Source organism: Paramisgurnus dabryanus, chromosome 3 (genome assembly GCF_030506205.2).
Source record: "Paramisgurnus dabryanus chromosome 3, PD_genome_1.1, whole genome shotgun sequence".
NCBI classification, from domain to species: domain Eukaryota; kingdom Metazoa; phylum Chordata; class Actinopteri; order Cypriniformes; family Cobitidae; genus Paramisgurnus; species Paramisgurnus dabryanus.
In genome coordinates this window covers 16,581,123-16,607,222 of record NC_133339.1, presented here as the reverse complement: position 1 = coordinate 16,607,222, position 26,100 = coordinate 16,581,123, and the positions used below count along the sequence as shown (strand labels likewise).

Sequence of the window (26,100 nt, the reverse complement as noted above, 5' to 3'; positions counted from 1 at the left end):
GTGTATATATAAATATCCTCTCTGTTTTCTGTTTAACCCAAGTTAACTGATTCACTCTCTAGTGTCTTCAACATCAACTCACGAAACAGTATTGGTTGTTGTTTATGACGCTCTTCATGTTAACTGTGTGTGTGTGTGTGTGTGTGTGTGTGTGTGTGTGTGTGTGTGTGTGTGTGTGTGTGTGTGTGTGTGTGTGTGTGTGTGTGTGTGTGTGTGTGTGTGTGTGTATATGTGTGTGTATATATGTGTGTGTGTGTGTGTGTCAGAACTCATCATCAGAACTGAGCAGTAATGTTTTCTCATTGGTACTGTTAGATCGGGTCAGGTGAGGTTCTGTTCGACTCTGTTGTGTGTACTGCTGATACGCAGGAGAGAAGTTATGGATGGCGTCCTGAAGCATATCGCCTGGATTCATCGTCTCCTTCAGACTGCTGGAGATACTCATAGACGAATGACCTGAGACAGAGAGACATCATTGTTCAGGACATGATGATGATGATGATGATGACAGGGTTTGTAGTGTGTTGTGTTGAAGACATCATCAGTCTAGAGAACATTTCATTTCTATATTGAGTGCATGATTTATTTGTGATGATGATGTTTTACACGCTACTTTCTGCTACTTCACATTTTCAATAAACACCATCTTGTTTGATTTATAAGCTTGTTTCCTCATTGGGACCTCAAAATGTCCCCACAAGGTCAAACATTTACTGGTATTCTTATCTTTGTGGGGACATTTGGTCACACAGACACATAAACACAAACATCAGTTTTAGGGTCAGTGCAGAGAAGATAATCAATATCTCAAACAAATAACAAAAATAATGAAATACAATGAGAGTGATTAAATCAACCTACCGTACTGACCATAGACAGGAACACAGCCTGAGAGAGAGAGAGAGAGAGACAGAGAGAATATGATATCAAAGCAACAGTGAAGACCGTGATTGGCTAAATGTGATTTGCTGTTCAGTGGTTGGATGTGATTGGCTGATATGATCAGTGATTGGGTGTGCAGTGGTTGAATGTGACTGGCTGATGTGATCAGTGATTGGCTGTTCAGTGGTTAGATGTGATTGGCTGATGTGATGAGTGATTGTTACCGTGAGCGCTGAGTGATTTGTCCATGTAGATCTTGTGTGTGAATGCGTGTCTGAGTGCCAGAGCAGCGAAGAACATCTCAATACAGATGATGAAGTTCTGGTAACCGGCGGCAACAGTCCCCTCCCCCACAGTGACATCAGAGGAGTTTATCCGAGGAATTCCACCAAATTTCTCCAGGATAGCCAACAGCATTCCTACATCACACAAAGTCATTTAGTTTCACCAACATTCAGCTCATTAAATGTTGAACTTTAACAGATCTTGTGTGAAAAATCTTTTTTCTATCTGAGCTTCATGTTCAGAGTAACTGTAAGATACATGCGTTATGATGTTACAAATAAAGACACAAGTTTTTGGAAGACAACATCATTTGTAAGAATGCTGTGTATTAAACTGTACAAACCAAAAGCCCCAAAAAAGAAAAGGGGCAGCTCTTCAAAAAACAAATATTACTGTGTGTGCATTTATGAGAATGAATCACTGTTATTGGCATTTCACACGGAAAACGGCTACGGTTTTCCCGTATAGTAAAAGCATTTTGTGCTGCATTTAGTGCAAATCTGTTTATCCTCAACAGTGCCTGCCATGAAGAGCAATGTCCATGGAAGGGGCAAGGAGCAAGGTGTGTGGACCGACTCTGCTCTGCCTCTGTACCTGCCCCCATTTTGCCATATTGCACACATCTCCTATTGAAAATGAACTAGACACTTGTGACTGACTAAATCACTCGTGCTTAACGCTTCATTCATGTCTGGTATGAACACACCACCAGGTTGATATTTGCATGAGATTACTGATATAGATAACCTTAGAGTTCTTGTGTATTTGATTATAAATGAAGAAGAGAAAGACTCACCCTGCCAGAATGAGAGGAAGATGACTGATTTGACCATGAAGAACTTCAGCATGGGACTGTACGGCTCTAACAGATCTCGTGTGGCAAAGTAAAAGAGAAAGAGAGCGTAGAGAGAGAGACTGACCGAGATGTTATAGATGATGGTGACGTATAAATAACCACTCGCCACACTGTAAACACAGAGAGAGATAATGATGCTCATACATCTACACTCACTGATATATCTGTGTGTGTGTGTGTGTTATTTATTTGTGTGAATGTACACACTTAAAATCTCCATCTCTGTATTTCCCAAAGGCCTGCAGGATCAACGTGATGACGGCCATCAGAGGTTTCACTACACAGAACTGAAGCGTCGCCTGATACACACAAAAACAACACAACATCATCACTAAATGTGTACATAAGTATTCACAACATTTGTTTTTGTGTATTTATAAAGTTTTTTGAAACCAACATAAGCACAGATTGCACTTCTACAAACTAGAAACTTCATTAAGTGTGAATGTGTGTGATACCTGTTTACAAAAGCGCAGAAAGCCGATTGAGTACGTTCTGCCCCATAGACAACATGTGCCATACACACAACTGGACCTGTGAACACAAACACACACGAGTGAGATGTGTGAACAACTGATGTGTGAGAGAGAGAGAAATAAAGAGATGCTGAACTCACTGGATTGGTTTTCCTCTGATCTCTGCCATGATGGCGCTCTCTCCACCCAGATACTCATAACACAAACTCAAGAAGTTATAGATCACAAACGCTGCAGAAAACACACAAACACAACACAATCTATAACAGGGTATCTGCTTGTTAAGTCTGATGTTATGCAGTGCTTCTGGGTCCAATCGATCTTAAATGCCACAGGGAAACAACACAAACATCACACTAATAGACACTCATCTTATAATGCACAACTTCTCATCTTGCACTAACCATGTGATGCGCCAGCGTGACCTTACGTATTAACATCGAAAGGTCAAGCATGATGTATGTGAAACTACCGCTCCAATGTTTACAAGTGTGGAGAAAGAGAATAGTATGAGGAAGGATAATAATTAATGTCTTTGTGTCAGTTTATTGTTTAAAATTGTCCTCAAGTGTGTGTTTCAAATATTTAACGCGTGACCTTTCCATGTGATGATGTAATATGCAAGGTGCATCACACGGCTAGTGCAAGATAAGAAGTTGTGTTTTAAAAGTACTTTTTTTTGGTGAACATGCTCATGGTTTGGCTAGATAAGACCCTTATGACTTTGTTGGGATCGTCTGTAAAGCTGCATTAAAACTGTAAACTGTTGAGGTCCAATAAAGTCCACTTTATGGAGAAAAATCCTGGAATGTTTTCCTCAAAAAACTGTATTTCTTCTCTACTGAACAATGAAAGACATAAACATCTTGGATGACATGAGGGTGAGGGAAATGATCTGGATTTGTTTTTTATGAAAGTGGAGTAATCCTTTAACAAGCAAACAATATAACAGATTATTCTCTGTACATGTAAATAACTACAGTGTTTCTCATGTTTCTTAATAAATCAACAGTTTTACTAAATGTATGACAATATCATTAGATCACAAACCTGACTGTGATATTAAAAGTTGATATTTATGAATCAGTGAATCAGCTGTAATTTAATAAAGGATAAGTATTAACTACACTACATCATCTTAAGATGTTTGCTTACCTTCATAACAGTCACGAACCGTGTCAAAGTAAACATAAAACTCTTCATTAGTGAAGAACAGAAGACTCAGCCATGAATCAAAGGCATAAATCGGCACAAAGAAGAGAATACGAACAATGTGCCGCTGTTCATTAGGAGAATTATAATACCGCAAGTGCATGTAGATCTGTGAGAGAGAGAGAGAGAGAGACAGCAGTGACCCATGAAGACAAGTTTTTACAAGATTAAAGCTTAGGCATGGGCCGGTTACCCGTTTCAAGGTATACCAAGGTTTCAAAATCACTAAAATTTTCTGTAATACCTTTGCAAGGTATGAGCTGGGTTTACGCAAAATTAATGAAATGTAATTTACATTTAATATATATTAAAAAATATTGAAAGAAAATTATAATTTAAAAGGCTTTATTTTTACCCAGCATACAAGTTGTATGTTTCTTAAAAATAAAATATATTGTGTCCAGTTAAAAAGTTGTTGCAATGGCAAAACTGCAATACTGTGAAACCGTGGTATTTTGGCTTAAGGTTATCATACCGCCAAAATCTCATACCGGCCCATGCCTAGCGTGTGCACACATGTCAATCAATTAAAACTTTATTTATAAAACACTTTACAACAACCAAAGTTGACCAAAGTGCTGTATAGATAAATACACACAACATACAAACACATCTCACACAAGCTTAAAACAGAAAATCAAATAAAACAGTTAATGATAAAGAAATTAAAGCAGTGAAATAATGCAAATGTCAATATCTTGTGTCAAAAGCTGAAGAGAATATTTGTGTTTTAAGCCTAGATTTAAAAACAGACCGTGAGGAGGCCTGTCTAAGGGTCAAAGGGAGATCTGACACAGAAATGACATGATCCCCTTTAAGATTACGCTTAGTTTTTGGAATGGTCAGGAGCAGATGACCTGAGCGAGCAACTCAGAGATTTAGCAAATAAAAGTATTTTAAACTAGATCCTAAAATGTACGGGGCAGCCAGTTGAGTGAGGCTAAAATATGGGAAATGTGCCTTTAAGTTTCAGTTAAAAGATGTGCAGCAGGGTTTTGCACCATTTGGAGACGTGCAACACGAGACCCAAAAGTGAATTACAATAATCCAGCCTAGTGGTGATAAAGGCATGGATCAGAAAGAATTGGCTTATTTTGGCCAGATTTCACATATTTATGCATATGTGTGTCTCTCATCAGCAACACTAAGTTCTGTTGCTATGCAACAACCACTGCTCTCTGATGTCATAGCACCTGTTGTCACAGCAACAGCCTCTCAGCATCCCTCTATACACCTGAACCACAGGCTACATTACTGACCTTTTAACAATTATTAAACATCATATATTTACATTTATTTGAAATGAGCTCTGAAGCACAAGGAAAACCTGCAAATAAAAAATTTGTTTTAGTGAGGTGACCTCCCTGTATTGTGTATAAATGCTTCTGCTTCAGCAAACCCTCACACACACCTGCTGACATCAGATTTAAAGCAAAACATCTTATAAAATCGTGATAAACACACACATCATGTCTTCAGTAATATGGATGATACCTGCTGACAGGTGAGAAGTAAAGCCGTCCATGTAAAGATCCCAGAGATGGTTTGAGCAGCAGGTGTCATCAGGAAGATGGGCGTCTCTGGGGCGATCACTGGAGTCGCCCATGATCTGTTGTGTCCCTCTGGGGTCACCGTCACGACCCCGGACACGAGCAGAGAGTTATTGACTGGATGATCTGATGATAGTGTCACATCTCTCCTCCACCGCTGAGACATCTATAGATGAGAAGAAAGACAACACTGATCATCGCTTTGTCTATCCTTGAGTGTTAAAGTGCCAGACAGATCCAGTATCAGAAATGACCTTTATTGCAGCACGTCATGTAGCTGTCCATCAATGTAAGTGGTGTGCAAAGTTGTTAACCCAAAAAGTGCATGATAAATAAAGTCATTGGCGTCCGTTTGTGGATCTCTTGAGAAATGGGGTAATATTACATTTATATTTTAAGAAAATGACACTGTTTTTTTTACCTTGCATGAATTTAAACCTGTTGTTGGGGATTCCCTAACATTAGGAAGCTTAGAAATTGGACCTGACTGCACTTTAAATTTTATAAACATAAGGACTTGTGAACGTATATTAACCATGATTGCCTGTCACTCTGAACACTAATTTCCCCTGGTATTTGAATACTGTGTTTGTTATTTGATAAATAGATCAAAATAAAATAAGAAAATGTGTGTTGTGTAAAAAATCTTGAATAAACTTTAGACTGACTGACACATCTAGTTTAAGAAGAGCATGCACATTAACAGTATATTTATTAAAATACAAAGACCTTGCATTGACAGTGATGTCATCTCTTATGTTCATGATAAACAAATGCACATAAACTCATCCAGACATACAGAGAGAGAGAGATTCATCCTGTAGAGATGACATCATCATCATCATCATCATCATCATCTGTTCCTGTGTGTCTGATTCATCTCACTCTAACAGGAAGTGCAGAACAGATCCTCTGTTGCCATGTCAACCGCATCTGTCTGAAGAGCATCACTATAGCTTTTTGTTGCTTGTTCTTTTAAATCAAGAAACATCTTTAACACAAATATTACACACCTGATCTGATGATGATAACATAGTATAGAGATGGCAATTCCACTGTACTGAATGACCACTGTATTACATTTAAACAGAATAATACTATAGTATTATCATAGTACTACACTGTATCATTACTACACTGCATTTACCATCTGCTATCTCTATATTTTATTAAATCTAAGACATAGATCAGATTAATTTTAAATCTACAGCAGTAAAAACATCAGGCCGCGCGTTTATCATCTGACTGAAACTGGATGCGATGAGTCACGAGAGCTATAACCATCATCATCATCATCATCTTTAATGTAATTAATGTTATTTGTATGGTTTTATTAAGCTGCAGATAAACACAGCGAGTGTTACAGCAGATCAAAACACAATCACAGATGTGAGGTGATGATACACAACAGACTCACAACATCAACACAAATCAATCATTCACAATATAACCGATCAGAGCATTATAATCTCACATATAACGTTAATCATATAAACACACACTCACGATATCATTCATGTCCGGTTACCCGCATCTGTCCGGTGTTACCGACCGACCGCTCCACTGCTGCTGACTGCGCTTGATGAAGGTGACGTCACCTGCACCGAGCGCGGGCGCGCGCCCGACACACTGTACAGCGTTATTATATCAACAATCATTACATAACACATCAACCATATCTGCAAATATAAACAGATCATTTGTTTCTTACTTAAACGACACTCGATCTACAGTCTAGATGTTTCTAAAATCTATTGCAAACAAAGTGCACTTGGACACAAATATTAAAAATAAAACATTAGTGATGAAAACAGCACGAGGACTCATTTAATAATAATGTAAATCATGTGAGGATGAAGCTCGTGAATCAGAAGATTAACAAACATCATAACTTTAACAGTTTATCATCTTTACACAATTCCTGTGCTTTAGTTTCTTGGAGTTATTTCATAGTATTGATTTAGTATTTAAAATATTAAAGGGGGCATTTCACAAGACAAGTACATTTTTGGTGTCCCCAGAGTACATATGTGAAGTTTTAGCTCGAAATACCTCACAGATAATTTATGATGTTAAAATTGCCACTTTGTTGATGCAAACAAAATGTGCCATTTTTGTGTGTCCATTTAAATGCAAATGAGCCGATAACACAAACATTGATCAACATAATGATGGTTTGTCAAAATTGAAACTCAATTGTGCTGTCAATAATTTTCTCTCTCTCTGCACTAAATGGCTGTGCTGTGGTTGGATAGTGCAGATTAAGGAGCGGGGTATTATTATTATAAGATCCCCTTCTGACATCACAAGCTTGGAGAGATGGTTCACTAAAACTAAGTAATTGGGTTGATCTTTTACACATTTTCTAGGTTGATACAGGGTTCCCACACCTAACTTAACTTCAAATTCAAGGATCTTTCAAGGACTTTTCAGGTCCAATACCCTCAAATTCAAAGACTAAATGTGGGGACACATTTCAAGTGAGCGCAAGGTTAAATTGTGTTACCTTTTAAGATACATTGTTACAGTTCCCTTTTGAGGGAACTCGCGCTGCGTCACTGCGGTGACACTTTGGGGACGCCTCCAGGGGTAAGTGTGTCTGAATGTGAATATCAAATTCAACCAATGATGAGGCTTAACAACAAAGACAGGGTGACGCGGGAGCCAGGAAGTATATCAATATCTGAAATATTGCCAAAGACGGTGTTACAGGGACGCAGGAAGTATGGCAAGGGAGACACAGCGTCTCGTTCCCTTCTCAGGGAACAACAGTTACATACGTAACCAGAGACGTTTTCTTGTGTCAAACACAACTATGCAAAGAAAGCATTTTGGTATGAATCAACATTCACATACAGAAGATATAAGCATTTAAAGTGAACAGTTTAACACGTGTGCTTAAAAAGTCTAGAATTTTTATGATATTATCCTACACTACACAGGGAATAATATGGATTTTTTTTCCAGAAAACATCTTGCATAAAATAGATTCAAGCACTTTCAATGACCTGTATCTATCTATGTAGATTTTCAAAAACTTCCCATGACCTTACATTTGTTCCCCCAGATTCACAAACTTTCAAGGATTTCAAGGACCCGTGGGAACCCTGTTGATAGAAGCACTGGGGACCCAATTATATTACAAATAAACATGGAAAAAGTCATTTTTTCATGATATTTTCAAGATTTTTATGATATGTCCCCTTTAAACACATTAATAAAGGAGAATGTGCAGAGACATGACCGATACTGAACCTTGTAAAGAAGCTGAAGACACGTGCAGTCAGATCTCATCACTGATTCCTTCAATAACTCCATCACTTCAAAACACGTGGATATTAAAGTTAGCACGTGAATAAGATATTTAAATGTGTTCAGATCTTCTTCAGAGGGTTTTAACCTTTAGTAATACTGTTTGTTAATGTTCATATAAATTATTTTAAGAGGAAAAAAGATTAAAAAGCTTCCAGAGATACAGAAGAAATCAAAACACAATCCACAAGTGAATGTGAATGAAAGACGTAGACGTAGAGACAGAGATGAAATACTTCAATCTTTATAACAGCTTCATATTTCACGTATTTAAATAAGCTCTTCACTTTTTCTTTGTAAAATCTCAAAAAATGAAACACTGAAAGGAGTGTTAAAGTCTTAATTTAAAACAAAAACAACAATACAGAAACACATGTATAATGTCTTTTAGCTGTTTGTAAACTCTGGACAGGCAGATAAGTTTTTTTTTTTTTTTTTTTGGCAGAAACGCCGTCACATGTTTGTGTCTTATAAATGCTCATTGAATCATTATTGCAGTTCAGCCGTTATACAAAAGGCTACATGAGTTCACTTAGAAAAGAAACGCAAAACCCGCTAATGCCAAACACAACCAGCAGTGTATAGTGCACAATAAACAACATCAATCTAAAGCAGCCGCACACAAATATACACCAAAACAAACTGTAAAGTGCACACATACATACATTATAGACACACGCTCAGTCTTTAAACATAACTTGTATATGCTTTACCAAAAAAAAATGACATTTAAATAATCAAATGAAATGATATAAATGTTAAATCAGAGAGATAATGAAAACAGTGATCGGTCCGTATGTGAGACCGGTGTTCAGTAATACACAAACATCAATCCACAGCGTTATTGAACACTGAACATAACTATAAACACACTGCAAAAAAAAACTTTCTTACTTAGTATTTCTGTCTTGGTTTCAATACAAATACCTAAAAATTGACTTAACAAAATAAGTCTTTAGTTTAGACAAAAATATACAATTCAAGTAAATTTGTGCATAAAATAAGCAAAAAAATCTGCCAACGAGGAAAGAAAATTTTTCTTGAAATAAGAGTTTTTTTATTAACTTAAATTGTATATTTTTTGAATTTTTTATAATCAAGAAAATGCATTTTGATTTAAGATTTTTTAGATATTTGTACTGAAAACAAGACAAAAATACTAAATGAGAAAAGTCGCAGTGCATCACAAACCGCTTATATTTCCCCTCAACATCAAAAAAAGGTTAAATGTTACAGGAGAGCATCAAGATCTTCTGGCATTACTGAAGTAAGACAAACAGATGTATAATAATGAAACAAACATCAGGATGAACTGATTCTTAAACTTTGATTTTGGGGTGAAATATAAGACAGACATGTTTTCATGAGACTCAAAAATCTACCAGCATCAAGTGTTGCTTGATTGAAAATGAAATGCGATGTGAAGATCTGTTGGATGTTGAAGTGAAGCGGTAGGTGAAAGAAAGGCCTTTAGTAACAGTCCCTGCATTCAAATACAAGATAGCTTAACTCTGGCGATGAGAATGTGTGTAAGCACGGCATCACTCCATATAACATCAGTGTTTGTGTGTTTCTTCAAACTCTGATTCTTACATTATCAATAGAATTAACATCACGATTGAAAAAAACATCCTAAAATTAGGCTTACAAATTTTGGATTTAGGGGAAAATAAGACATTTATCATTTTCTCCGTCACTTCTTGACTCCAGTGGCACAGAAACAACACCGCAGATTTAACTGTACCAGTATTTCAATAACTGTCAATCACAAACTATCTGTCCCGCCTCCGAGCAGGTTGCCTGGCAACAATCCAGCTGGGCCGTCCTCTAACTGAGAAGTGCCCCACAGGCTGCTGCTGTTGCTGCTGTGGTAACCGGGAGCCACGCCCCCCCAGAATCCTTTCCCCGCCCCCTCCTCTGTGCTGTTGCTCCACTGGCTGAGGAGAGCGAGTCCGGGTCCTTCCGGCCCAGAACCGCCCGACACGTCCAACCCCTGCCAGCCCGCGCTCGCCATCCTGACCGCCGCGCCCTCGTCTGAACCTACGCCCTCTCGTGACGTGGGGTCAGAGCCGGACGAGCCCTCGGGTGACCCCGTGACCCCAGTGGTCTGGGAATGTGTGAAGTAGCGCATGACCTCATCATCGCTCATGAACTCAGCTAGGATGGTGGTGTTTCCCAGGACACACCTGAACAGACATGAGAGAAAAATGAACAAAACTTCACCTGTATACAGTGAATACTTCGACTGTCACTAAACACACACCTAAAATAATCATCAGTGACTTTATAAATCATCTCATTTAAATGCATCCAACATATAGTAAAAGTAGAAAAGTTTCTTCACAATGATCACAAACATGAATATATGTTAGTGGGGCGTGTCAATGGGCGTGGCTTACATATGCAGGGCACTCTGGGCTTTGGCGGCTTCATGAGGACTGCAGTAGCGAATCAGAGCACTGCCCTGTGTCAGACCGAGGTGAAAGGTCAGCAGCGGACCGTGCTGTAAACAGATCGTCTTCAGTGTTGAGCCGTCAATCTGCAGAGATAAACATAAAGTCATTAAAGACAGAAAAACATCTGAAAGACAGAGATGATAACTGAGCACAACACATCTTCAAGAGCTGGGGTTATATTGAGATGAAATGATTAGGGGTGTAACGATACACTAAGCTCGCGGTTCGATCTGTATCTCGACGCTTGGCTCACGATACGATACACATCACAGTTTTTGGGAGCAAATTAAACCAATTAAACTGTTATTTAAATTTCAGACAAATTTTCATAATATTAACAGTTTCAGTAACTTTTTTATTGTACTTAATAAAGAATTTTAACATTTTAAAGCTTAACTGAACCTTCTGTACTGCAGGTCTGTCACTGAAAAAAGGGAAATTTTACATAAAATTACAATTAAGGGACTTAGCAGGGGCGTTGTTAGATATAAAGCTCTACTGGGGCACATGCCCCCTATTTTTTTCTGACTTTTTTGAAACACTTTTATACAATGTCCTTTCCTTAACCTATTCCTACATTTATTTAAACATATTTAAGTGTCATGTTCATAATACTTAACATAAACATTGTTAACATGTTTGGAGGCATGCATGGCATAAAAGGTTTGGAAATAATGACAGCAGAGAACATATTTTCTTGCACTTTGCATTTTACAATATACAATTATAATAATAATGATTAATAACTTATTTTTACAAGAATATTTTACAATAGCACTATTTTAAGAAACCAGTAATTTTATGACTGCTATACTATACTAAAATAATCTCAGTCATAGTTACTGCATTTCCAACTGTGTCCTACAGCTAGTTAACTAAATATTAATTTCATATCTGAAAATGCATGTGACTTTTTTTTAGCAACAATGCAATTCTATAGACTTGACAAAGGTTTTCTTGAGATTTTGTCTCTAATGTTTAAGACCTGACTAGGTAACGATTAAACTCCCTTAAACTCATCATCTCTCATTTCTGCTTCCCTTTCCCTGCTGTGCACAAAACATTTCTGATGTCCATCTACAGGAGCCAAAAGTGATCGAGTCAAAATAAGATAATCATTATTATTTATAAACTTACTTTAGTTATGTAATGTTTTCATAAGATTAGGGTTAGGATCTCAATCGCGTGTCATCATGTTGTATGTGGCTGGGTTGGGCTGCGCGGGGCTGAACGGACAGAACAGAAGCGCGTGTCTGGACATGTGTTTGTGCGTGCACGCGTCCGTGCGATTGATTAAGATTCCCGTCGAGTGATATGAAAACAAAATGCTGCCAGACGTTGGAGTTAAAAGATGACAGGGCATTATATATATCAATTTCTGTTTCTACCGAAGTCATGTTGCTGACTTTCAGTTCAAGCTGCAGGTGATTCAAGCGATGTCTGTGTGACGCTGGCGCAGAGTAGATCACGTGTTGACCGGTCAACGAATAAAATTAAAAGAACGTCATTGTATAAATATCCCCATCATGCACGATGCAACATAGAGGCATTTTTTGTTTTGTATCGTGAAGTATCGTACTGCGAAGTATCGTTACATCCCTAGAAATGATAAATATTCTCTTTATTCTGTTACTTGATTAGGAGTAAATCACCATCAGCTGCTTTCAGATTGAGCTATGTATACTACACAAAGCCGTAGGTCACTTACAGCTGGGCAATATCGCCTTCATAATTACACCCGATTGTCAGTGAACTATGGCTTTGTGTAGTAAATGCTGCTCCATCTGAAAGCAGGTGATGGCCAAGTGAGCCCTAATCTCAATTGTGTATCTGTGTGTGTGTGTGTGTGTGTGTACCTGTGGTGTGAGGTTGCGTAGTAACAGCCAAGATTTTCCTGCTCCGCCATCACTCCACTCTGAACAGAAGAGTTACACAAAAAGACAGAGAAGAAAGTATTACGGTACATTCACACAGGGGGAAAGCGTTAACGCTTGACGCAAGGCATGTCTGAAGCGTGGCCAACAGCCAATCAAAGACGCTGCAACACATGCTGCGGTCTTGCATAAACGTAATTAGCATAAGGCGATCTGATGAGATTAAAAACTTGAGAAATATTCAACTTCTGCATGACATCACCCATTAAAAGTAAATGAGAATCGTTAACGCCCCATGTGAATGTACCGTTAGAGACTTCACATTTACATGAATTCATTTAGAAGATGCTTTAATCCAAAGTGAGGTAAAGTTCATAAGAATCTCTTGATGTAGATGTGTTTACTGAGGATCAAACCCATGATGTTTTGATATCTGTATGTTTCTGATGCTCATAGATCCTGAGTGTATGTGATCTTTACCGGGTTTAAAGGGCAACTCGTGACTGTTTGCTCCTCCCCCCCACACCCTGGGCATCCGTGGCCCCTCCCCTGACCACGCCTGTTTCTGACTGGTGAGGCCTGGAGGAGGGCGGGGCAGATGAGAACTGTTCCGATTGGTCCTCCATGATTTGCCGTGTCCAATGGGCTCAGGGGGCCAACTGGACTTCAGTTCTGAATACTTAGCTGCAACAGAACACAGAAAACATAAAAATAAATGATGATTATTATTTACTATAAATATACTGATGTCTAGAGCTTTGTGTGTCTGTGTGTTACCTGAAGCGTGTACAGTGTGTGTTGGGTCTGAGGTACTGTATGGCCAGGCACCAGGTGAAGGCAAACGTGTGTTGAGTGAGTTTGACCCTGAAACACAGACACACATCACGCATGAGTATTCTTTACAGTTTATTCTCACACATTTAAATAAAAAGAGAAAGACAGACAAACAATAAAAACTAATGATGAGTAAAACTGCAGTACTCCACATATTTAACTGTGATTTTGGTGATCTAAATCTCCACTAACACAAACTAAAACTTTAAATCACAGCATGACTCAAATTCCATTTGAACGGACTTGTCATTTTTTTTATATGCTTCAAAATAACCAATAAAGGATTGTAGATCAGCCATCATTTTGTGTTTAGGCCTTTGGAAATATAATATATGAATATTGAATATTGCTAAAAATAAAGATTAATGTGTTAAAGACGGCACCAATAGATAATTTCATTCCCCCTTTACATCTCAGAAGTAACTCATCATTATCAGAATGGTGACATCAGACATTCATGATGTATTGGATAATGAAATATTCTATATGATGATGATATGGCTTTGAGAATACTTACACAAAATAAAATATCATCATTTACAAGATGTGAGAGAAGAGGGCGGTCTCTATATGTGATATCAAACAACATTTACATGTGTTCATTTAAAAAAAGTAAAACTGGTCTCTAGGTCTAGATTTTTACTGCGTTGTTGCACTGCATTTTAAAGAGCAACTATTATCCCATAATGCGAGTTATCGTCTCCAACCAGGGGTTAAATTGGGTTTTTTTTATGTGTGTGTGTGTGTGGGGGGGTACTTTTTTAATTTTTTTTCAGAATACTTTAAAAAGAGCGTCTGAACCTGCATTAAATGATGCAAATCTATGAGTCTGACACCATATATGCATTTGCTGCACATGTCCTCATGCACAATTGATCAAACTTTCAGAAAAGGCAACTATAAGAATTATACAACATCATTGACCAATTATAGGCATAAGATACTTAAAAAAAGACTCAATTTACCAGAAAAGGTACAACATATCAGCAACATGTCTTATAAATTAACCATAGAGATCCCTATGCTGATCTAAGGCAGTGCTCCTCAAACTTTTTCCGCGTGTGGCCCCCCTTGTGTACGGTGCATTCCTTCGCGCCCCCCCCCCCAATGAAAATTTATGACAAAAACTGTGTTAAAATTTAGCATTTTAATTAAAACATATTAAATTAGTGATGCACCGATGTATCGGCCGCCAATATTAATCGGCCAATTTTACATGAATTTGAAACCATCGGCATATCGGCAATAGCATGAGAAAGGCCGATACCGACTGTTTATTAATTAACTGCATAAAGAAATCCATTATATGTAAAAAATGAGTTAATGTTGTTAATAAAAGAAATGCTGAATAGCAAAAACCACCTTTGAAGGTTGTCATGTTGTCTTATTATATTTGTTTTAGCTTAATTTGTGCCTCTCTTATTATGTTGGTCAGTTGAATGTTAATCAGATCCAATCCATGTTCAGTAAAAATAATTTGATGCAGAAATAAACTAGTTAATAGATCAACTGTATAGTATTGTATACAAGTGTTTAATATCAGTATCGGCATCGGTCAGAAGTTGTCTGTTTAAATCGGTATCGGCCCAAAAAAATCCTAGCGGTGCATCCCTATATTAAATTATACAAAGTAGTGCTGTTGGTTAGTAGCCTTATATTTTTTTTTGGTTTAATTACACAGAATTCACGATAAATGAATGTATTTTATAAAATTTCATAAAACTGGGGCCCCCCGTTTGAGAACCACTGATCTATGGTCAGCAGATAGTAAATACGATTACGATCATAATCCATTTTGCGTCATGCCACATTATCACCTTGGGTGTGAATTATTTTCTAATAGTTCACTGTCCCGTCTTCAATGATTCTTTACATATTTTATTAATTGTCCAAAAATTTAACGATATCAAGATATCTAATTTAAGTTTATCACACAGTTCTCTTTCTTTGTCTGTGTGTGTATATACCTGTGTTATCTTGCAGGAGATGATGTTCTGTATCTGTGAGAACAGATGATCCCAGCAGTCCTGCAGGAGTCATGTAAGGGTCCGGTTCAGGACTCGGTACGCCTTTCCATGGGACACCCGGCTGAAACTCTGGGAATGAGCACATATTAAAAGAATAAAACATGTGAAAGTTTAAAAACTGTGTAATTTCATCATCATCATCATCTAATAAATCATCCAGCAAGAATCAATCAGAAACAGAAGAGATTTGATCAACAGAAGAATGATTTGATTACACTTCACACAATTCACTTCCAAACTAAACCTTACATTAAATTATTTACTGAGCAAACGCTTATATTCAAAAACACTTACAGATGAGAAACATCACTAGCAAAAACGTGACTAATAACAAAGATTAACTTTGAACAGACCCTTCAAACTTAAATGTTTATCCAGTAGATTCAAACAACAGACAAATCTACATCCATTGATCAAAAACTTTCTTGGGCTTCAGTGTCAAGAAAACTTTTCAACAACACACCATAGTTCACAGAGTTGAAGAGTGTACCTGGAGGCCAGGTCGGATTGACAGGTGATGTGTCGACTTTAACACCTGATGATCTGTGCCAGCTTCCACCCAACACATCATACTGAGAGTACGAGGAGCCACCACCCAGTTTCACTGGACCTGAATGAAGACATGTTTCTATTTAGAATCCATTCGGTCTGTAGCATCAGCAGTATTAAATCAAACTTACCGTTGTGCAGTGTGGGCTCTGGTGGTGAAGGTGTTAAACTGCTTCCATCCATCATCCATTTAAAGCGAGACTGAACACTTCCTCCATCCTTCAGTCCACCAGAAGAACCGATCAGAGAATCCAGATCAGAGGCGCCAGCAAAACCTGAGACACAAGAGTAAATGCGTCATCAAACAGACAGTCTCTTCATGCTGCAAGAATATTCACGATGTTTCTGTTTCTGTCTAAATATGTGTAGAAGCTCATAGCTCATCTAGCTGACCTGTGAACGCAGTAGATGGTTTGTTGTGCAGCTCAGATCCTCCCATGGCAGCATGAAGAGACGCATCCGGCTGTTTGTTCTGATGATGGAGAGGAGGTGTGTCCGGGTGTTTGGAGATAGGTCCTCCCATGGGGGACGAGGGGAGTTTACCTCCTCCCAAACCCTGCTGCTGCTGCAGAATAGCCATTATACGCGCCAACTACACACATAAAAATGTGTCCATTTAAAATGTGAGCCATGTCTTATTTAGATAATGCACTAAAGGGGCTCTGTGCAGTGTTTGTTTGCGTGTTGTACCTGCTGTTGGTCATGCTGCGGTCTTGGAGGAGCAGGGAACTTTCTCTGATTCAGGAACTGTTGTTGCTGTTGTTGTTGTTGAAGGAGGAGTTGACAAGCCTAAGAGAGAGAAAGAGAAACCGTTTAAAAGTAAGATGACAACATGTGAGAAGTATCGTTGAATAGATTTCTATTCAAACATACCAGTTGGAACTGCTGCATGTGAGGATGAACACCTCCTAGCATAGCGATGTGCTGGGGGGAGAGCTGAGGAGGGAACATTCCCCCACTAGGAGGCGCCATTGGCTTTAGCATTGGCCCAGCAACCTGTAACACCACACACAGAAGTCTGTGAATTAGGACACAGAGCAGAAAGGGAAGAGTTAATAGGAATGAAACCACAAACACAAGAGTACCTGAGGAGGGAGGAACTGAGGCACTTGTGCCCGCATCACAGGGGAACGATTTAAAGGGTGCACACCAGCCTGATGCACCCCCCTCTGCTGAGCTATCCCACCACTGCCAAACATAGCATGACCACCAGCCTACAACACAGCACAAAATCAGTAAGACTACCAAAAACATGTTAAAAATCTACATATCTGAAACAGTAGTATAGTAATTGCAAAGGAAAGTGAAACTATGGTATGTTTATTTACAACACTCACATCTGCTTTGTGTTGGCCAACAAAGCAGTTAGTTACAGGCAGATGGACACAATAGGACTAGTTAGTGGATCGCACTTTCATTGATGTCACACAATCATGTTGTAGGTTATTTTAGAATTATTAAGGATGCAGTCTAGGTGAATCTCAATACCTTGTCCAGGTATGGCCCACTATCCCCAGGTGTGATCTCTTTGGAATTCTGTGAACGGAACGCTCCTCCAGCCCTGCCACCTCGGCGCATTTCTCCATCATTTATTCCTCTCTTGTCATGTCTTTCCTGACTCATGCTGGAGTCTTCATCCTAACAATGTCAAAAAAGAATATGCAGTGAGACAGGACCTGTGATCTCCAACTGAACCTTAGTTTAGGTGGATCAGAACTGTATCTTACCATTATGCCCATGTTTGAGAACTGTCGAGTCATAGGAGTTGCCCATGAGTCCCCACTGTTACCTTTAACTGGGCTCTGTAGACAAACCAAATGTATCAAGTCAATAAAAATGTTATCCTGTTAGATCAAAAAGTCTTGGTGAGGACATTGGACTGAAAGACAACGCTGGATTTCAACAGCACACATGATCAAAACATACCCGAGTACTATGTCGCCTGCCCCCATGGTTCTGATTCCAGCTTCCAGAGTTGTATGTGGACATGCTGCTTTGAGATCCTCTGCTGCCCCAGACGCCAGTGCCACCATCTTCCTCCTCCCAGCTAGAGTGACGGGATGCAGTTGAGCTTTCGTCAGCCCACCCCTCTTGCATAGACTTTGAACCTAAAGGGTAAAGGAGAATACCAACTTAAATGAGACACTGGAAGAGTTTCACTACTGAAGAAGCAAGAGTACCTCGACAAGATCTTACCAGACTTGGTAGGACGAGAATGTGAGATTCCCCATACTCCAGCTTTCCCTGGTTCCTCTGACTCCCCCCAGCTAGCTGGGGCATCAACTGATTTTCCCCATGCAGCTGCCCCATTGTCCACAGACTGATCTGGTGAACCACTGCCCCCATGTCCCCATGTTGCAGAAACTAGAAAGTGTACATACATTCATGAACAGTTCCATAGTTTAAAAACATGAACTATACTGTAATATGCCTCTATAGATTTATCTTCTTACCAGGGTTCTTAGGCGGAGCTCCAGTCTGTCTTCCAGAAGACTGTGTAACACTTGACTGACAACTTTGTTGTTGGGTCTGTGAGCTTTTCTTATCCCACAGATTGACATTCTTGTTTTTGTAACGTGATGGGTCGCCCCATGCAGATGTGCCATCATCAATCTCCATATTTCGGCTAATGGACTGAGGCGAGGGTTCCTCCCACCCACTCGACTCTACAACTGAAGAAATCTCAGGGATGGGGCCGCATGTCCATCCAGACCCTTTACTTTGACCCTCTGGTCCTCCTGGTTGACCCCTGTCCTGCAAGGCCTTTGGATGTCCCGGCATTTGCTTCTGGGTTTGTGATTGCTGCTGCGGTTGGTTTTGGGTTTGGGTTTTAAGTGCTGTTTGTTTGTTTGGTATTTGTGATGGAAGATGCTTCTCACCCCATCCCTGGTGTTGCTTGACGCTGACACCTCCCCAGCCACCACTCTGATGCCCCTCCTTTTCAGAGCTGCCCCATAACCCCTCACCCTGATTATTGGAGTCACTACTTCTTGTCTCCTTCCAGCCTCCAGCCTCGGGTAAAGGTGTCGTCTGTCTCCACTCACTTCTGCTACCTTGGTCCCACTCTGCCCCTTCCCTCCTGCATGTACTGTCATTGTCTTGGGCTTCCCCCCATCCACCCCCTTTGTGACCAGTACCAACTTCTCCATGCATGCCCCAGCCATCCCTTTTCACCACCGTCCTCTCATCCCACTTCTGCCCTTCAGCTCCCCATCGTTGATCATGGCTAACCTCCATTCCCTCCTGCTTTTGCATTTTGGAGCTAGAAAAAGGGGCATCACCTGTACCTTTCCAGCCCTCCTTATGGCGGCTAGTGTCTTCCTCTACATTACAGACAACATTCTCTACATTCCAGGCAACACTCTGTTTGATCTGGGTCTTGCCCCATCCTGTGTTGCACAGCACCTTAGGGTCCAGGTTAGTGCGATTGATCATGGTCTGCAAGGCCTCTTCAGGGTTGGAGGTCTGACTTGTTAAGGGACTCTGGATGTGCATCCCATCCCTACTACTTTCCCCTCGAGCTGATTCTTTCTCTAAGCCATCCCAAACGCTTTTCTGATTGTCATCTCTTGATGTCACTGAACTTGCTGCAAACACAGAAGGGTCCTCTCTTGATGTCCCAACAGAGTCTGAGGTCCATCCTGTAGATGCCTGCTCATTTGTAACACCCATCTCTCCCCTAGAGATGCCAGTGGTACTAACTGAACTTTCATCCCGAACTGTTCTATTATCTCCTGCTGTATCACTCCCCCTCTTCACCTGCTCTTCACCTGTATCCCATGCATCTAAGTTGACCCCATCATCTTTGCTATCAACAACATTTGGTCCAGCTTTAATCTCCGCCCAATCACCCATAATACACTCTTTGTTGTTGCTGAGCGTCTGGGACAGCGCACCAGCTGGACTCAAGGGTGTGGGAGGAGATTCCTCAGAGGCAGTGTTGGTTAAGAGTCCTCCTTCAGGGTCATCTTGTACAGGACCAGCCCAGGATGGAGGGCTGTAGTTTGGGTTTAGGCCTCGAGAGCCCTCTTGATCTCCAGCAGAAGATGGCACCTTGGAATTGAATGACTGATCCGCTCCTTTAATAGATTCTTTATTCTCAGACCGTGAGGATGCACCCACCACTGCACTGGCTTGTGAATATTCACAAATGGGAGAAGACGCTCTCTGATCACTGCTCCAAGAACTTTCCAGTCTTCCACTCTTGCTGAGACTCGGCCATTTCTCTGTATCAGAACTGTCTATATTGTCCATTCCCTGAGCGGAAGATTGGCCTTCTGGGCCAAGACCCCATGAGTAATTTGCATAAGTTGGAGTGGCAGAGGCATCAGATGATGAGTGCAGAGAAACAGTAGCATCTGGAAGAGGGACAACACTACTTCAGGCAAGAATAAGTCTATGGGTCAGTGACAAATATGAATCTGAACTTTATTTAGTCTGAATTTAAGTCTGAACTTTATTCTTACATGCTGTCTAAAACATAACAATATGTCAAAAACTCTCCACATCACCCACCCCTTGCATAATTATTAAAATGTGCTACGACATGGCTTTGAATTATCAATAAGACTATTTAACATCTCTTATCATAACTAAATTCTGTGTCTATTATTCTAAACATTTTCATTCCACATGGTTTACTACACTATTAATGACTGACCCACCTGAGGGATCAGATGTGCTTGCATTAGTGGAGGGCGTGACGTCCCCTCCCTGTCCACCTCCCAGCAGCATGCAGGACAGTGGCGGCTGGCCTCTCTTCAATAGCACTTTGGGTTCCTGCTGGTTTCGGAAGCGTGGTGGCACCTCACGGGGCATATAGCGCTGAGACACAGCGGAGGGGGGCTGTCCGTTGGCCACAGTGGTCCACTTTGCATTGTTCCCTCCCTCAGGGGGGTTAGTTGAACCCCCGACGACAGGACAGGGGGAGGTTGTTTGGGTAAAATCAGGACGTGATGAAGTACAGGTAAGGGTGGTGAGAGACGGGACAGATGAACTTGATTCTGACAGGTAATTAAAGAAGAAACAAGAAACCTTAAACATAACATACTCAGACATAACAAAGGCCATCAACAACTTACAGTTTTGTAAACAGACTTCCATTTAAAAAAGTTTGGAGTCACTATGAGGTACACACATGGGTAGGACACTCCCTTTCTCTTGCTCTCTCCTTTTTTTAATACTTCATACACCAACTTCTGTTTGCTTAGAGGTATTTGTAAACTGCTGTAAAGTTCAACAGTAATAAAATAACTTGAAATCTTTTAGCATCATGTTTTTTTTTGCATCAAATTACAGAAAGTGTTGATAACAGAATATATGGTCTCGTACACACTGCAAACTTTCGGGAGTGACAACCGCATTTAAATGCGGGAGTGAATCCCCTAAATGTTTGTTTCATGTCTTTACGGAACAAGACTCACTGCTGAAAATGTGATGACTGACACAGAGATAACCATAGCAACTTTCTGCCGTCTCGCGTCTTTGGTGCTTAACCGTTTATGGCTTTTGTCTTATGAAGCGATCAAGTTTTTGGTGTTATTAAAGTGTGAAGGTGTCAGTCCCAATATTTTGATCTTTGAGTGGAAAGCATTTGGATTTATTTAGGTTTATTATTGGATTTTTCTTGTTCGCTGTTTTATTTTGTGCAAGATCTGGCAACACTGGCCAACAAACGCTCGTGCCTCTGTCATTTTCTGCACCGCGCATACAGAAGACTTTTCCACCTTCTAGGCATTTCTTTTTTCAGAAGAGAGACCGGTTGCGGTTGTCAGTACCTGCATTTAGCGGGAGTTAATTTGGTTGTAGAATGCGGTTGTCAGACCAGTAAATTACTGAACTGTGTGTATACAGAACAGGATTACCTGTAAGCATTAAAAAAGTAAATTGACAACCGAATAAATATGCAGTGTGTACAGGAAATTCGATAACGATAATTTTACTGATATAACTTTTCCCGATAAAACTGTAATGACAGTTCGATATGTGATCGATAATGTTTAACATACGCAAGGTGCATAATGTTGCACAAGCACTTTCAGATGCCGCACGCGGTCTTGGTTTACAATCACAGTGTCAGTTACGTTAGACTTAAAGGAGTGGAGTAAGATGAGTCAAGTTATTCATTAGTAGGGCCCTATGATTTCCGCGTTGCGGATTATGCGGACAGAATCCAAATGCGCGGAAACATTTTCCTTTTGTGCAATGTTGGACGGGCAAAAAGGTTTCATCAAAGCCCGAAACACAGCAGACAAAATAGGTACACAGTGTTTCCCCTACCATTATATAAGGGGGGCGCCCCACCCTCCTAACAACTCGACCGAAGGCAATAATGGGTTTCCATTCATTATGAGGCATGCTTATCAAACGCAAGTCACGATTTGCGCGAGTAGATTACATACAAAGTCAATGCAAAGACGCAACCAGACGCGTCCTCGCATGGGGCGATGCAAATGACGCAAATTGGTCGGCGAAATTGCCGCAAAAACACATGCTTTTCCCTTTAACGTCTCTTCATGCAAGTTGAAAATATGCAGCTCAAGCAAAAAAACTCTTGTGTGTGTTTGTGAGAGAGAAAGAGAGAGGGCTAAGAATGGTGCCCACGTTGAGAAAACTTACTAGAAGACTCAAGTATTTATGTCACTCATCTAATTACAGTATGTTAACTGGATAACACTGGATATAACTCATTGTATAGTTTAATAAAATAATTTATTTTGATTACACAAATCAAACCTATAGTGATTGTTTTACTAGCTGCTGACCAGCATAGGGAATCTCTATGGCTAATTTATAAGATATGTTGATGATACAGTACTGTGTGTTGTATATTTTCTTGTTAATTTAGCCTTAATCGTATGCCTAGAATTATTCAAGGAGGTTGATTCTTTTAACTTCCTTTAAAGTTTAATCAATTGTGCATAATGACATGTGCAACAAATGGATATACAGTGTCAAGCTCATAGATTTGCATCATTTAAAGTTCAGACGCTCTTTTTAAAATATTTGGGGTCAACCTCTGACACAGATTTAAAGCTGAAACTTATCAAACCCTATCAGTGGTCCAGAATGTCATTGAGACACACCAGTGGGTTTGCTGTCATGAGTATTAAACATGTTACCCCTCGATGTACCCCTCCCCACAGAGCCCCCCCACATAACAAATCACCATTTAACCCCTGCATATACATACCCAACCAACCCAACCAAAAACGCTATGACCCCTTTACATTTTTGCCATTTATTACTGGACACCTTGTTAAACATAAGTATTCACTTAAAACATAAAAAAAGTATTAGTGGCCTCAAACATACATGCAGATATATATGTAAAATACCAACCTTTAATACTGTCTTTAGTATCCTAAAATAAAAACAACATATTAGTAAAAATGCAATTATCCAAAGACAACATAAAAAGTTGAGATCATCTGAAATTAATGTTTGATATGAACGCTTGTCAATCTGTTTAACTCAAATCATGCTGAAGTATTGACCACAGTCAATCTCTGTCAGTCCCTATTATATTATTTATGCTCAGATTATCTTGACATTAACTGATTGCATGTTTTATCAGGAATCTTCAATGTGTTCATTTGTAATGCATGAATAAATGCTAACAGATTTGAGGAAGACTCAATTCATATTAATTAAATCTTTTAAAGGTGTTTGTACACAAAAGTGATGTTAATATCCAGATTAATAAACGTCTCTTCACATGATAAGCTTACAGGTTTAATAAGTGTGAGAGTTTTACCTCCTGATGCCGTCCACTGTCTTGTGTTTTACTCTGACGGTCTTCCATGAACTGCAGCTCCAGTCCTGTTTCTGAAACACAAACATCACAGCAAATTTAACACAACAACAACAACAGATCTGTGCATGTTGCTGAACCGTACAAATATTTCACAGGCAGTCACGTGACAATAAAGACTTAAAGCATCTATTCGCTTTCAGGCAAAACAACACAACTGAAGTGAAAACATTTAGACTGATACTACTGATATTAACTTGATAATCTAAAGTCCTGTGATGATAACCCTACTGAACAATCTAGCTAAGACCAGCATGAGCTGGTAGCTGGTTTTGGGTTGCAGTAGCTGGTTTAAGCTGATGGGTGCAGCTAGACCAGCTTAAAAAGTGACCAAAACACAGCTTAACCTGCTTGCTACACCAGCAAAATCAGCTAAAACCTAGCTGGGAGACCAGCTAAAACCAGCTTATTTTTTCTGAGTGAGTGTCAGTAAAGGATGATAATACTGCGGATCTTTAATATAATATAACATGACATTGAATGATTTTATAGTCATTCATCGTGTTATACTTTAAAAACATGGCACAGGTCAAAAACTTGCTATTTATCAAGGAGAACGTTTATAAATAAACCTGAACTAATTATTAGGTATTTGTGTTAGTTAAGTAAGAGTTTATCGATATATGTCACTAAAATAACGCTTTCCTCTTTTGTGTTTGATGTGTTATTCATCTCTCCATACAAACTTATCAAGCTAACATGCTAACGATGGCGTATTTACAGCTAAACACGAACAATGCACCGACATTGAACTCTAATAACGTGTATATTGTGTAAAACAGTGTTATTCAAATCATTTAATGTCATGTTAGTTTATGTACAGCTGTTATTTATTTAATTTATTAGTGTGTGACGATTAGTGATGTTACCAGTGACACCGAAGCTCCGAAGCGTGTGCCAAAAAAAACGAACCGATTTTCATTGAAGCTTTGTATCGAAGCTTGATTCGTTCTGGCAAAATCACGTGACCAATGACGTCCGAAGCTTCGTTTCACACACACCCACGTGACTGCTTCGTTATCTGATTCAAAGGTTTAGAATTGTGCAATGCGCGGCGCGCCCTCATGGGTTGTATTGGAGTATTGCATTACACGGAATCGATTACTGTAGTGAGTTTATGATATATATATAGTAGTAAAAAGCCTTTTCTGCACCACTTAATAACATGATATATTTTTTAATTGGTTCACACTTCATACTTTTGAGACAAGTTCTATCCTTAATTTGTTATTTTTGTTTGGAGTACCATTCGCATGAAATGGAACATGCATTGGTCATGTATTTAATATATTGTTACATTTATTTATGAATCTATCCTTAATTTGTCAATCCATTAAGTTTTGCTTTTATAATTAATACGTTGTTTGGTTGTGGAGCATGTTGTGAAACAGCACTTTCACCAGCAGAGGTCCTCATTGAGCTCTGATTTGAAAAGCTTCGAGTAATGAACCTTTTTCCGATACAATTGGGTTGAAAGCTTCACTGCTTCAAGAAAGCTTCACTTCGCCATCACTAGTGACGATAGCCAACAGCTAAAAACAAAACTTCAGCACTGACAGATATCATCAGAAAAGAATCAAACGAATCCTCACACATGAAGTTAACACACTATCACATGTGCACGTGTCTTTATGTTCGCGTTATAGATGTGAAAAATACCATAAACCAGCGAGTGTTTATTAATGTTTTAGGTTTGTTTTGCTTACCCGTCAGTCCGGCCTGCAGCTGCGCACTGACGCCACTGCGAGCGTCATCCGGGTACCAAAGCGCGCGCGCGCGCGCATGCACGCTCGTACACACATAATAAGAGTATCACTTTATTATCGAAAGCAGCTTATTGACTTTTGTACATTTCGTGTTTTCGTACACATTTATACTTTTATTCTCCTAAAACAAAAGGCGTGTTTAGCTTCGTTCGACGCTGTGCAAACTGGACATTAAAGTATCGCGAGAGCGAGTTGTTGGCGGAGTGCT

The 26,100-nt window shown here is 39.5% G+C and overlaps 2 protein-coding genes across 2 annotated transcripts; both read right to left on the bottom strand.

Annotated features, from left to right (window-relative positions):
* Window positions 1–124: 124 nt before the first annotated feature.
* On the bottom strand, window positions 125–6,886 carry tmem184bb.1 (transmembrane protein 184Bb, duplicate 1). The gene is made up of 10 exons (XM_065278453.1): window positions 6,768–6,886; window positions 5,206–5,427; window positions 3,655–3,820; window positions 2,640–2,730; window positions 2,482–2,557; window positions 2,231–2,322; window positions 1,964–2,133; window positions 1,107–1,301; window positions 862–888; window positions 125–456 (listed from the first exon to the last, which is right to left on the bottom strand). Exons 1-10 carry the CDS (start codon window positions 6,777–6,779, stop codon window positions 263–265), a joined length of 1,245 nt encoding a protein of 414 aa, XP_065134525.1. The 5' UTR covers window positions 6,780–6,886; the 3' UTR covers window positions 125–262.
* Window positions 6,887–8,801: 1,915 nt separating this feature from the next.
* tnrc6bb.1 (trinucleotide repeat containing adaptor 6Bb.1) lies at window positions 8,802–25,898 on the bottom strand. The gene is made up of 21 exons (XM_065278452.1): window positions 25,833–25,898; window positions 24,070–24,140; window positions 23,655–23,676; window positions 20,978–21,316; window positions 18,767–20,671; window positions 18,510–18,677; window positions 18,240–18,421; window positions 18,041–18,115; window positions 17,802–17,951; window positions 17,399–17,527; window positions 17,187–17,309; window positions 17,004–17,102; window positions 16,707–16,905; window positions 16,445–16,588; window positions 16,255–16,374; window positions 15,705–15,833; window positions 13,681–13,767; window positions 13,384–13,587; window positions 12,886–12,944; window positions 10,973–11,112; window positions 8,802–10,759 (listed from the first exon to the last, which is right to left on the bottom strand). The coding sequence occupies exons 2-21, from the start codon at window positions 24,115–24,117 to the stop codon at window positions 10,339–10,341; spliced, it is 4,743 nt and encodes a 1,580-aa protein (XP_065134524.1). The 5' UTR covers window positions 24,118–24,140; window positions 25,833–25,898; the 3' UTR covers window positions 8,802–10,338.
* Window positions 25,899–26,100: the final 202 nt, after the last annotated feature.